Here is a 14,452-nt window from a genome sequence, read left to right on the forward strand (position 1 = left end):
AAGAAAAAACTGCCATGCTTATACCTCCCGGGAATTTTAGGTCCCAAATTTAAGAAATTGGAAACTGCCCAAGGGAACAGGAAAAGACCCTTCCCAAGGCTAAGAATTTACGGAAGAGGTGGTTTAGAAAAAACAGTGTTCTCAAGGGCCCCAAGGACCTACAGAAAAGGCACTACAAGGAAGTGGACGTTCAGAGCACCCAAGGGAAACAGAGTGCCCAGTCATTTGTGAAGAACATGGCCAAAGAAAGAAGGCTCAGTGGACCATCCCCAAGGGAGCTGGAGGAGCTTCACATGGCCCAGAGGCCCAGGAAATTAGTGGGAAACTCCGTCCACACAGAGTCTTCATTCATAAGGAGCACAAGGCAGCAGCCTCTTCTTTCCCGAAGCAAAACATAATGGGCAAGCCTTCTGCCTCCACTGCCTCCAAAATCCCTACCTAAGGTGAAAAACAAATCAGAAGACTCAACCTACCCCATTGTGTTTTAGAAGATGCGAATGCTAGAGTAGGGAAATGGAGGCTTCCAGACCAGTCTCGCATTCTGGAAAAAAGTATATTTTCCATAAAATTCGCTCACGTATAGTCCAAAGAAAACCCAAGACCAAAAAAAGTAAAAAGTTCAGAAAGAAAAACTCACTCTCGAATAGATTGATGCCTGCACAGAGGCCTCCATTGCCTGCCGTCAGGAGCCTCATCGATTCCCCTTCACAGGAGGCTATTTCATCTTCAGAAAAACGAATTCAGGAAAATCCTTTTCCAGAATATTTTACTCTTTCAGAACCTTCTAAAGAAAACACTACTGTAGAAAACACTACTGCAACAGAATGCTTCTGAAGAAATTATTTCTCCAGGAAGCACTACTGTATCAGAACAAACTCCCCCTGAATTCACAAACCGTAGGAATCTTTCCAATACATATTCTACTACCACCAGAGGACATACTTTGTGCCGACTGTTAAACAAACCAATGAAACACAATGGGAATACCACAACTTGGTCACTGACTTGCCCCCAAAGCCCACAGCGCTTCAGTGTTGCAAAGCTCTCATCCTGCAGGTGATCTATTTGAAATTCAGCTAAACCAGCAGCTACGGTCCCCTCATCCCGAATAATGACGTGAGAAGGCTCATTTCTCATGTTATCCGGACTTTGAAAATGGACTGCTCTGAGACCAATGTGCAACTTGGCCTGTGCCAAGCTATCTCCAGAACAGGCCTCCTGATGAAGCTTCTCAGCGAGCAGCAGGAAGTAAAGGTGTCCAAGGCAGAGTGGGATACAGACCAATGGAAGACTGAGAACTATATCAATTGAGAGCACAGAAGCCCAGCAGTGAACAGAAAGAAGCAGCAGAAGTCAAGTGAGGTGAGGATAACTCCTGAAAGATGGGGTCTGAACTTTTAGTCAGTTTAGGACATGCAATTAAAGCACCACGCACAAGGACCAGGGCATCCCAGTCTGGGTCTGTCTTAGCCATTAATGTTGGCTGAGACAGTGATCTGCCACTTTGCTCATTTAGAGAATGGTGCCACTCTTCCAGGTAGATGAGAAGAGGACTTACATACAAGATAAATATATTATTGAAGAAAGGGCTAATGATAAAATTATATAACACATTAGACTTTGGTATATTTCTTAAGAACCTATACGCCACTCCACTGAAAGAATGAGGTTTTTAGAGTAGCTTAAGAATAGTTAGCTTTCATCCTTTTCTTGATTTCTAAAAAAATTGTTCTTTTGTTTTTTGTTTTTTGTTTTTTTAGCCAACAAAAGAAGTTCCAGGTATGGCTATAAACAACAAACTCATCTTGGCAATATCTGTGACTGTAGTAGTAATGATTTGATATAGTTTTCTGTCTCATTGAGGTAGAAACAACCATTAATTCAGATTTCCAGAAAATCTTTTGTCTTTATAATATGATTCAGAATTTACAAACTTAAAATCAAAGCCACTTTCTCACTTACTGATACTGGTATTTCTCTTCTCGTCTGACAGACTGACATGTACTTCATTCTTTTATTGCAAATATATTCATGGGATTTTTATTTTATTTTATTTTTTTAAAGAGAAGCAATTCTTTTTTTTTTTTTTAAGATTTTATTTATTCACGAGAGACACAGAGAGGCTGAGACACAGGCAGAGGGAGAAGCAGGCCCATGCAAGGAGCCTGCTGTGGGACTTGATCCTGGGTCCCCAGGATCACACAATGGCTACAGGCAGTGCTAAACCGCTACGCCACTGGGGCTGCCCTATTCTGGGGATTTTTAAAGGAACTTTCCATTGCCAGGTGATTTATGGATTATAAACAAGGCAACAAGCCATTAGACTGTTTTGGGACGTTAGGTTTAAGAAGGCCAAGTTAACATGATAGTAACATTTCCTCAACTCAAAATTCTGTGGTTAGATGTACTCACCAGCCACTTTCAGACTACCACTGATTTCTTTCCTTGGTTGAAATGATGAGAGATAGTATCCACCCTCATGGAGCTATATCAGTCATCCTGGAAAAAAGGACATGGCTTAAAGATAAAAATATCATCTTGTTGATTAATTAGATTTACTCAGCAGCTTTTTCCACACACTGAATTATGTGAATAGTTTTGGTTAAAATACTGTAGCTAAAATCCTGCATCAGGCTACTCCAAAGCATGTCATGTTTATAGTCACCTGTGCTGGAGGTTGCCTGTTTACCTTTTCTTCAGTTCCATAATGACTTGGCACTGGTTTATGCCAAGCATAGGAAGAAGAATTTTCCATATCCAATTTCATGCCCACAACCCTGGGAGGACAATATTACCATCCCTCTTTCATACATAAAAGGGGATCAGCTTAAGGCTCCAGTGGCAAAACCCAAAGCAGAACCCAGTTTTACTTAACTGCAAATCCTGTGCTCTTATTCCACTGTTCTGTCTCCTTAAAGATGAAAACACTGGCCAGCATTTGAAACACTGAAATTCAGTGGAAGCCACTGAAAGGATTAATATATTTAATATGAAAAGAGTTTTATCAGTCACCAGAAGATGACCAACAATCCAAGGGTGAAGGGGGCGAGACTACAAGAAATGGGAGATGTTTTGAGTCTGTCACCATATATGCGAGTTCTTTCCTTGTGGCCTATGGGATGTGGGTCTTGTTAGCGAGGCCTTTGTTGCCTTTATACTGTCTTCGTCTATACTTATATTTGTTATAATTTATATTTTTCAACCTGTATAGATCTGTTTTGTTTTTAGGTATGGTTGAGGTAGGGGATCTAACATTTTCCCCCTAAAGAAATACCCAGTTACTTTAAAATCTTTTATTGAATGGTTCATTCTTTCTTAACAGATCTAAAATACTATTTTTTTGTAAGATTTTATTTATTCATGAGACACACACACACAGAGACAGAGACATAGGCAGAGAGAAAAGCAGGCTCGTCTCAGGGAGCCCAATGTGAGACTTGATCCCCAGACCCGGGTTCACCCTATGAGTCAAAGGCAGATGCTCTACCACTCAGCCACCCAGGCGTCTCTAAAATACTTTTCTTATCTGGATTCTTATCAGTCCAGTTTCCTTTCCCATATCACACTATATACTTAATTCCAATTGCTTTATAATAACCTATTTTGATGTCTGGTAGAGTTACACTCATGCTCTTTGATCTCCTTTTTCATACATTTCATAGCTAGACTTGCATATCCCTTTACCAAATGTCAGCTGGCCAGTTTTTATTTAAAAAAAAGAAAAACTATCTTGGGATTTGAATAGGATTGCATTGAGTTTGAGGAGAATTGACATCTTTGCAATATTCTAGGAACATGGTATCATCATGTATTCATTTCTTAAAGTCCTTCAGAAGAGTTTTAATGTTTTCATCTCAAAGGTCTTCCCCATTCTTTGCTGTAAGTTTATTCCTAGGTACTTTATGTCTTTTATTGATATTTTTTAATCTTTTTTTAAGATTTTATTTATTTATTCATGAGACACACACAGAGAGAGGCAGGGACACAGGCAGAGGGAGAAGCAGACTCCATGCAGGGAGCCTGATGTGGGAGTCGATCCCGGGACTCCAGGATCACACCCTAGGCGGAAGGCAGGCACTAAACCATAGAGCCACCGAGGTATCCTTCCTTTTATTGATATTATAAATGGAACCATTCTTCCATTTGTTAATTAGTTATTTGTGGAACGTAAAAAAGCTATTGCATTTTGCATGTTGAGCTCTTGATTTTGTATTTAGCCATCTTACTGAATTCTCAGAGCACTTCCAGTAAAATTTATTTTTCTATTTTTTTAAAGATTTTATTTATTCATGAGAGACACAGAGAGAGAAGCAGAGACACAGGCAGAGGGAGAAGCAGGGTCCATTCAGGGACCCTGATGTGGGACTTGATCCCAGGACCCTGGGATCATGCACTTAGCCAGAGGCAGGCGCTCAACTGCTGAGATACCCAGGCATCCCACTACAGCAAAATTTAAGTTGACTCTCTTGGGCCTTTTAGGGAGAAGCAGGGTCCATTCAGGGACCCTGATGTGGGACTTGATCCCAGGACCCTGGGATCATGCACTTAGCCAGAGGCAGGCGCTCAACTGCTGAGATACCCAGGCATCCCACTACAGTAAAATTTAAGTTGACTCTCTTGGGCCTTTTAGGTTGTCCATAATTTCATATGCCAATATGTTTTGTTTCTTACTTTCCAATACTTAATTTTTCCTATTGCATTGAGATGCCTGGAATCTTTAAAAGAAGTGTTTTCCTATTGCATTGATTAGGACCTCTTCAACGTGATGAATAGTAACAGGAATAATAGGCATTGAACTCTTGTCCTTGACTTTAAAACAATGTTGCTATTTAGGTTTCTGGTAGATACTTTTCTTTTCTTACTTCTAAGAATTTTTATTAGGAATTACCTGTTGGATGTCATCTAAAACAGTCAATAAAATGTATTGCCAGCTGCACACAAGTTCCCAAGTTGGGACTATGGAAGAGTCAAAGGACTACTAAAAAATAGAATTCCTGCTCTCCAAAAAGGCTGAATAAGACTTAAAATACAAAGGAATGAATACAGATTTGGAGGCATGGTTATTGAGATGGGTACCTGTGATATGTTTTCTTCCAAAACAGATTTATTCTCATAGAGCAGCACCAGTGGAAGATGAAGAAGGAGGCTCAAGGTAAATTGGCAATTATTAAAGCAGAATTTCAGAACTAGATTTTAGAACTCCTATTTCACTCCCCTTGTTTTACACCCAGGAAACTACCAAAGGCAGAAAGAATATTGATTTGGTCTAATGCTTTGCCTGGATCCAGCAAAATTAGCTTCCCAGACAAATCTGAGTTAGAATGGAACTGACACAGAGCATCTACTGTCACTACTCCTTTAAAGAAAAAGGGTGGAGAGGGGTTGGGTGCACCTGTTCCTGCTGGTAGTGACCATCAGGCCTGGCTACAGAGTCTTGGGCTAAGAGGCCTAGTCTTCAAGGCTGATGGAAGGCAGAAAAATAGGACTCCTTCCTGTAAAGTGGCAGGAAAACTTCCCTCCTCCTCCTAGTTTTTGATCCACCACTCTCCATTCCCTTTGTCCAGACTCCATAGACTGTTAACTGGGAGAGGCCTTAGGTAATAGTTTGTCTCTTCCTTTTATAATAAGGAAATGGAGAAGAAAGGGAAGGTAAATTGCCCCATGGGCATACTGCTACTGAGTGTCAGAAGATGGTTCCTTTCCAGAGGGGCACTTCTCCTCTGATTATACTGTTCTTGGGCTGCGAGCTACATTTTATGTCACAACTCCGTACATACATACTGTCAAGACATAAGCAGGTTTTTAAAAATATTTTTTAATTTATTCATGAGAGACGCAGAGAGAGAAGCAGAGAGATAGAGGGATAAGCAGGCTCCTCTCATGGAGCCTAATGTGGAGTCCATCCCCAGACCAGGACCACACACGCCCTGAGCCAAAGGCATTACTAAACTGCTGAGCCACCTGGGCGAGCCAACATAAGCAGTTTCTAAGACAAACTTACTATACATTCTGATTCTTTCTATATTGTTTATATTCAAAAATAATATTTTGTGTTTTAGTGCTGGCTGTGACCTTCCTCACTCACTCATTAGCCACTGCCTGCAATGAGAAAGTCAGTGAGTTAGGTAACTTTGTTGGTTGGACTCGTGCATTTATTTGGTGTGAATCAACTTGTAGGATACAGCAGCTAGGAAAATAGAAACACCTCTCTCTCCTCCTCCCCAGCAAATGATGCCTATGAGACAAAGTCCAAAGGGGACCAAAGTAAACTGCTTCTGGAGAGAGTAAGGTGCTTCTGTGTTATAGTTGCACAGTCTGTTCACTGCACGAGGGCACTTGGCCATAGGCCCAGGTGAGCAGGATGAAAATCTTGCTTATACTCAATGCCAAGCCACATACAAAGGCCTCCCCAGAGAAATTGTGGGGCCATTATGGACAGACATGGGAAAATTCTGGAAGTGTAGCATGCGTGGGATTATTTTCAGGATCCGAGGTCTGTAGTGATTTTGCTTCCTGTGATTATGGACTGAGATGTCCTAATAGGACCAGAGATACACATTGTGAGAGGCATGGGAAATGGCGTGAATCACTAATTGTCTGCATATGTGTTTCCTCCAAGGCTCTTCTTTAACTCTGCTGCATAAGAGATGTTCAATCCAACGGGAGAATCAGGTAAATCTGAGGAAGATAAAGTCCCATGGCTGGAGAGAGCAGGGGAAATGCAGAATTAACAATGTCCTTTCTGTTTTCTAGGGCTTTTTCTGGAGAAGGCGGCCACTTTGGCTTCGGGACATGTACAGACCTCTCAATGCCACACGGAAGAAAAACATGGCACAGAAGCTACACGACAGGGATTCTTCTGATGAGGATGAGATTTTCAACAAGGAACCAGGGTACCTGATTGGGGACAATTTATACTTCTTTTCTAAAATGAGTTAATTATGAAAAGTTTAATTGTTCCTTTACAGAGTTAAAGGCATTCTTCTTTTTTGCAGAGAGAAAGGTGGTGCCCCAGTAGAGAAGCCTCGGGCTGCAGATTCAGCTGCTGAAGACCTGGGTGAGGAGAGCGACAGTGAACTCCGCACCGTCATCGTCCTCAAGTGACTTTGTCCTGCCTCAGGCTGTCTATAAAGTTTATTTTTATTAAAAAATTTTTTATTGGTCTTCAATTTGCCAACATATAGAATAACACCCAGTGCTCATCCCATAAAGTGCCCCCGTCAGTGCCTGTGACCCAGTCACCCCTACACCCCCCCAGCTCCCCTTCTACCACTACCCTAGTTCGTTTCCTAGAGTTAGGAGTCTTTTATGTTCTGTCTCCCTTTCTGATATTTCCTACTCATTTTTTTCTCCTTTCCCGTTTATTCCCTTTCATTATTTTTTGTATTCCCCAAATGAATGAGACCATATAATGTTTGTCCTTCTCCGATTGACTTATTTCACTCAGCATAATACCCTCCAGTTCCATCCACGTCGAAGCAAATGGTGGGTATTTGTCGTTTCTAATGGCTGAGTAATATTCCATTGTATACATAGACCACATCTTCTTTATCCATTCATCTTTCGATGGACACCAAGGCTCCTTCCACACTTTGGCTATTGTGGACATTGCTGCTAGAAACATCGGGGTGCAGGTGTCTTGGCGTTTCATTGCATCTGTATCTTTGGGGTAAATCCCCAGCAGTGCAATTGCTGGGTCGTAGGGCAGATCTATTTTTAACTCTTTGAGGATCCTCCACACAGTTTTCCAGAGTGGCTGCACTAGTTCACATTCCCACCATAAAGTTTATTTTCTGATAATGGCTTCTCAGCATTGCTTGTAAAATACTTATTTTTCTCATATTAAAAATGTATAAATTAATAACCAATTCTAGCCATGTGGTAAGGAATTAAAATGGAAATAAACATGTATATACAGGTAACAGGGGACATTGGTGAGAGGAACAGACCTGAATCTAGAATCCCTCGTGGGAGACTGTACTTCCACAAGAGGCAGTGCCCGCAAGGAAGGATGAATAGGAGTATCTTCCCCTCGTTTCCCCAATAAAACCAGTGTCTGAAAACTGGAAAACATATCTATTAAATCAATTGGCAGTTTATTCTGGTGCTCTCCCCCCTGGTTCACCAAATACAAGTTATTCACAACATGCTTGACCTGCCCATAGAAGATCATCTGTTTCTGGCCCCTCTTGTAAGATTTTTAGCATTACCAGAATATTTGGATCACTGAGCCTAGCTCCACAGTAGGGCTAAGGCCTCTTTTTCTTCCCAAGCACTCAAACTCATACACAAATATATGCCCTGTCTTGGCATAGGGGGTTCTTCATTGTTACAAGCTATAGATAATTCACATTGGGGTATTTTGTTCCTTTTCTTTAAAAAAAATAATCCCAACCCTTGGATAGCTAGCAGGGAGGGGCTGGAGGGCTAGGGTAAAGAAAAATGTGTGAGGGTGGTAATTACCCAAGACTGCCCTCCTCACTCCTTTATTTCAGAAAATATATTGGTGGTGCCACTTACCCATTCTCATGGACCACCCTACTAGCCTCTCCTGACTCCATTGAGGGTCAGATGTGTGCTACCAGGCTCTTTCCCAATGCCGCCCACCACCAAACCTACTACTGCCTTCCTCAACCAACACAGATAATGAAGCACAGGGATAATGAAGCACAATCTGTGGAAGAAGCACAACTCCCTCCACTTCTGGGATGCCAGGGTGGCTCAGATGGTTAAGCATCCATCCCTTGGTATCAGCTCCAGTCATAATGTCTTACAAGGAATGGATGCTCACCACTGTGGGGCTAGCAGTGGTGAATGTCAGGTTACTTTATTTTTTATTTATTTTATTTTTTTTTTCAGGTTACTTTACCACAGCTGCTTTCCATACATTCAAAGCTGCTGCTGCCACTCAAAAGTCAGTACATTTTGGGAACCCACTGCTGAAGTCACTGCAGCACTCCATGGTCCCAAGCCTGTGACTGGCAACATGGAGTCCCAACATGTAGCCTGCGCATCTGCTACTGCAGAGGAGGAAAGAATGGTTTCCACCTCCTTTTCACCCCCTAGATTTTATGGCAGAACTCTGCTGTCAAGGGAATCTGTGAAATGTGGTTTGTGGGCTTCTAGCACCTGCAAAGAAAGGGATAGAAGTGGGTAGCTAGAGCCAACCAATACTATCTAACAAATGGGTGGGTGTTAAAGTCTTTCTAAAAGGAAGGTGTTGTCTACATGGAGTAGTAACATGGTGGAGAGCTAGCTAAGTCAGAAACACAAAAGGTGTCATTTTAGCTGGGCAGCAGGTTAAGGTACCAGATATTGGATACCAATCACATGCAGTCATCCCCAGAGGTGACTGGAGAAGCACTTGGAGTTGATTCTTAGTTTGGCCTCCAGAATGTTCTCACTGGAATGAAAGCTGGATGGACTAATGGCAGTGAGGTATCTGAGAAAACATAGCCCCCATTCAAAAGGGCTGCCAGAGGAAACGGTGTCCATAGGGAAATAGAGTTTCTAAAAATGTGGCTTTGTGGGGATCCCTGGGTGGCTCAGTGGTTGAGCGCCTGCCTTCGGCCCAGGGCGTGATCCTGGAGTCCTGGGATCGAGTCCCACATCGGGCTCCCTGCATGAAGCCTGCTTCTCCCTCCTGCCTGTGCTCTGCCTCTCTCTCTCTCTCACACATGAATAAATAAATAAAATCTTTTTTAAAAAAAATATGGCCTTTGGACCTCTAAACTCAAACATCCTTGGGATGCTTATTTAAAAGACTGATCTTCGGATCCCTGGGTGGTGCAGCGGTTTAGCGCCTGACTTTGGCCCAGGGCGCGATCCTGGAGACCTGGGATAGAATCCCACGTCGGGCTCCCGGTGCATGGAGCCTGCTTCTCCCTCTGCCTGTGTCTCTGCCTCTCTCTCTCTCTGTGTGTGTATGACTATCATAAATAAATAAAAATTTTAAAAAAAATAATAAAAGGCTGATCCTGAAAAATAAGCAAATTAATTTTAAAAGCTGATCCTGAACATCTCCCCTGTCAAAAACAAACCAAACCAGGCATACTTAAAGTGGTCCAGACAGATTTCCAAAGTAATAGAATATTGCAGTGGCACAGGGAAAAGAGTTCATCATGAACAGAACTCAACTGGGATAAGTACAGAGGTGACTGAGTATTGCACAGGGAGATTGAGGGACTAGGGAAGGGAATGAGTAGGGGCTCCATAGTCAGAAGCCAAAGATTACAAAAGGCAGGAAGGGGGTTAGCCCATATGAAACCATCTGGATTTGCTAACTGGCACTTACCAAAGCTAGACTCCTACTCTCTCACAGAAACTGGGAAACAGGGGCCTTATCTTCAGGTGGTGGCTGGAATAAGCAACAAATTCTTTAGACAGCCTTGAGTTTCACGGGCAGGCACTTTAAGGGAGACTGGGGTCTTACTAGGGCAGTGGTCATGAGCTGCTGAAAACTACGTTAGTGTTTGTTCAAGTCTTCACAAGCCAAATAAGGTTGAATCAAGAAGAGGGCTCAGAGGAGCCTGGCTAGAGTTTAGAGAAAGAATCTGTTACCATTCAGATGCCCACCCCTCCTGAGCTGATTTCCAAAACAGAGGGACCATTCTAACAAGACTGTTTATGCTCACCAAACTACTGGCGTAGTTAGTGCAAAGAGAACCAGGAGGTGGAGCAGAGGTTCCCTGGCTTCTTCAGGACCAGAGGTCAGCAGGGATTTGAGGGTGTGAGAGGCGGGCAAGACAGACTGAAGATGACCAAAAGGCACGACTGAGATTCTCACCCTTGGCGTCTCAAAGAGTCACACTGGCTGGCTGCTGCCACTATGGAAATCAGGGCCTCTCAGTCCTGGGAAGCGCCAGGCATGACCAGCTCTGGCCCCTGAGGTCCTAGTCAGGGTGAGATGTTGTTGAGACCTGGGCGACAGTGGTGGGGCACCCCCTGGGGTGTGGGAGGAGGCACACCCATTCAAGAAGAGGAAAGGTCCTGAGGTCTGAAGCAGAAGCAGGAATGGTGCTTCAAGGTGAGCCTTAATGTGTTCCAGTGTAGCACTGGAGAGGGGTCTGGCGCCACACTGTGGAGTGTTTCAGCTTACAGGGCCAAGGGAAATGAAGACTTCAACCGGTGAACAATACAAAGGCTTCATGTAGAGAGGGCTACACCCTACAATGGTGGAGCAGTAAAATAGGAGGAGCCTGGCTCCCTGACACATGAACCACCAAACTAGCCCTGGATTACAGTACTTAACCAGATCATTATATGAGAGATCAGTAAGCTTCTTTTTTATTTAACCCACTGCTGTGTTGGGTCTCTACTACAGTGGCTGAACCTATAGCCTAATAAAGGTTAACCAATAACGTTATAACCAATAACGTGTATTGGTTATCTTTCGCCACAACAATGCTAACTAATAAACCATCCCCAAACTCAGTGAACTGGAATACCGGTTCTCACAGGATGGCTGGTCCAGCTGTACTTGAATGCTCTGCTGGCTGGGTCAGCACTGCTTCTCCGTGCTAGTCTGCAGATCAGCAGGGCTAGCTAGCTCTTTTCCACCTGGGTGGGCTCTGGGGCCCAGGCTGAAGAGGCAGCGGCAACCCGAGGGAAGCATATGAGGCCAACCAGAAACTTCATTGGGCCTCTCCAAGCCTAGACACAGAACTGTCATACTTTCATTTCTGCCTAGTCCATGGGTCCAAGTAAGTCACATGGCCAATCCCCGAGCCAGGGGACAGGAAAGTACACTCTGCCCACAGAGAGACACAGCAAGAGTGTGGGTGCAGGGAGGGCCAATAATCCTGTCTACTCAGGATGTGACTGAGTCCTGGTTTAGACTACACACCAAGGCCCCCTCTTCTAGGTGTCCCTGTAAATGCAACAGAGTGAAAGATAGCACCCATCAATGTGAAGGCCCCACCGCAGTTATCTGTTAGGTCAGGAACCCTGACGAGGCAAGAATCCCATCTTCCTCTCCCCAATGCCTAGTAGCGGACCCTGCCCACGTGATGCCTCAGGGATCTTACTGGATGAATTTTAGACCATTTCTTCATTCTCCACATATGATTTCCTTATGAAATACAGACTGACCTCCTAAAGGTCAACACATAGTACTATGAGTTTGCCCCATAGCCTGCATAGGGACTGTGCCATTAGGAGCAGGAATTTGTACCTAGATCCTGTCTACACCAAAAACTGTATCCACTGCCTCCTACAGGGACCTCCAGAAGTAAGGGCTTCTACAAGTTAAACATCAAAACAGGGTAGTGAGGGGAGCCTGGGTGGCTCAGTTGGTTGAGCGATCTTACCTTAGGTCATGATCTCAGGGCCTGGGATCAGCCTGTGTGGAGCTCTGCACTGAGTGGGGAGTTTCCTTGAGGATTTTCTCTGTCCCTCTACCCCTCCCCTGACATTCTCTCTCAAAATACATAAATAAATAAATGAATGAATGGATCTTAAACAACAGGGTAGTGAAATTTCTTTCTCTATAGGTCTTTTGAAACTGGAAAGATTCTGATTGCCTGAAATATCTTCAGAGGGAGGCTGTCAAAAGGCACGACTCTAGTGGGGGATCTGCATGGACTTGGGACAATTTGAAGAACAGTGAAATTGACCATCAGAGCTCCCATGGCTCCACAAGGTCCCTGGCCCCCTCATCATCTGTTTTGCTAGATCTCAGGGCAAAAGCAGAACTGGCCCAAGATGCTCTACCTTAATGCTGCCTTTCCCTGCAGACTTCTCACTGCAAAGGAGAACCACTTGAAGAGAGCCAGGATAAATCCTAAAGAATGCCACCATCACCACTGAATTCCAGACATGGGCATGTGGGTGGAAAAATATTTTAGGGCAGTGACTCATGGTAAGTTGCTTCCTCCAGTCCCTAAATGGTACTATTCAATGTCAAGCTACCTCAGGCTCTGGCTGATAAAAGCAGAGGGAGAGGGAACCTAGTGTCGTGAGCTGTGCTGGTCAGGATACATATACATATACATATACACATACACATACACATACACATACATATACATATACATATACACATATACATACGTAAATATATACATACATATACGTTTTGTATAACTTGCCCAAATTTATGAAGACCATATGTATCAGTCACTGCTCTGTACGCTCCAAGTGAAAGAAATCCAACTAAAATATGTTTGAACCAAAAATGTCATACAGTGAATTAGCTTATATAACCAGGAAGCCTAAGTACTTAAAGCTGCCTGCATCTAGGGTTCAAACAAGTCATCTTCTCCCCATCTATCCCTCAACTGTGCTTTCCTTTGGCTTCAGGCTCTGAAGGACGCAGACTCCAAGACTGCAAACATGGTCATTCATCATTCTAACTCTACACCAAAGTAGAGAAAGCCCATCCTCAAAAGTCATCTTTTTGGGTTGCTTGGAGCTGTATCTTGGAGGCGAACAATAGTTACATAATCACAATTCTGTAAACACTATCAATTATCAGGAAAGAGTGGCATAACTAAACCCCAAGAACGGACAGGGGTGTTAAAGAACTAACTCCTTGCCTGTGATAATAGGAAGTCCACAGACAGTGTCTAAAATGGATAAATCCAAAGCTAGAATTACCAAGATAGGTGGGGAGATAAGCACCAGAAGATTCAGCTAGAAGTAAGCATGCCCAGAGAGCTGGCTCAGGAGGGAAGGTGGGGATGGTCAAGGGGAAGAAACTGCTGTGGGTCATTATGTTTCCTCACCATTTGATGTCATACTATTTGAACTGTAAACTATATATAATAATAATAACTATTGGGGAATTTTAAAAATTCATTATTTTTGTCCAGCTTTATTGAGGTATAATTGACAAATTAATAATTAAAAAGAGAGCCAGGATAAATCCTAAAGAATGCCACCATCACCACTGAATTCCAGACATGGGCATGTGGGTGGAAAATATATTTTAGGGCAGTGAAGATGACTAGCTATAGGGCACCTAATTCTAATTGCCATATTTTAAAAGAGTGGGAAGAACCAACTTCCTACAACAGAATCCAGGGGGAACATTAGCTATTCCACTTTTGAGAGAAATGGTTGCATTAGTCCTTGTTTGATGACTTTAGTCAGCTGCCAAGTAAGGATATATCTGGGGTTCAAATAAGAAAGGCTCTCAAAAAATGGAAGAAAAAAAAAAAGCTCCCACTCCAGTGTTCAGAAAGCAGTTAAAAACAGATCTGACTGGATTGGGAAGGTGAGAATTAGCCCAAACTATAATAATAATATAGCTAGTCTTTCTTTTTTTATTTAAGATTTTATTCATCCAGGACTGCCCAGTTGGCTCAGCGATTTAGCGCCGCCTTCAGCCCAGGGCGTGATCCTGGAGTCCCGGGATCGAGTCCCAAATCAGGCTCCCTGCATGGAGACTGCTTCTCCCTCTACCTGTGTCTCTCTGCATCTGTGTGTGTGTGTGTGTGTGTGTGTGTGTGTG

General features: G+C 43.3%; 1 protein-coding gene and 1 pseudogene across 1 annotated transcript; both read left to right on the forward strand.

Moving 5' to 3' along the window:
- Positions 1-849, forward strand: part of LOC119878803 — a 32,320-nt pseudogene extending 31,471 nt beyond the window's left edge.
- Positions 850-4,467: 3,618 nt separating this feature from the next.
- Positions 4,468-7,160, forward strand: LOC119878802 (leucine-rich repeat-containing protein 37A2-like). The gene is made up of 3 exons (XM_038589373.1): positions 4,468-6,672; positions 6,754-6,893; positions 6,996-7,160. The coding sequence occupies exons 1-3, from the start codon at positions 6,604-6,606 to the stop codon at positions 7,102-7,104; spliced, it is 318 nt and encodes a 105-aa protein (XP_038445301.1). The 5' UTR covers positions 4,468-6,603; the 3' UTR covers positions 7,105-7,160.
- Positions 7,161-14,452: the final 7,292 nt, after the last annotated feature.

The sequence above is a fragment of the Canis lupus genome, unplaced genomic scaffold, assembly GCF_011100685.1.
Source record: "Canis lupus familiaris isolate Mischka breed German Shepherd unplaced genomic scaffold, alternate assembly UU_Cfam_GSD_1.0 chrUn_S1925H2124, whole genome shotgun sequence".
In the NCBI taxonomy this organism is placed as follows: Eukaryota; Metazoa; Chordata; class Mammalia; order Carnivora; family Canidae; genus Canis; species Canis lupus.

Coding starts and splice junctions, on each gene's coding strand:
- LOC119878802 (XM_038589373.1), top strand. CDS start 6,604: ATGTGTTTCCTCCAAGGCTCTTCTTTAACTCTGCTGCATAAGAGATGT. Junction 6,673..6,753: donor CAATCCAACGGGAGAATCAG/GTAAATCTGAGG, acceptor TCTGTTTTCTAG/GGCTTTTTCTGGAGAAGGCG. Junction 6,894..6,995: donor ATTTTCAACAAGGAACCAGG/GTACCTGATTGG, acceptor TCTTTTTTGCAG/AGAGAAAGGTGGTGCCCCAG.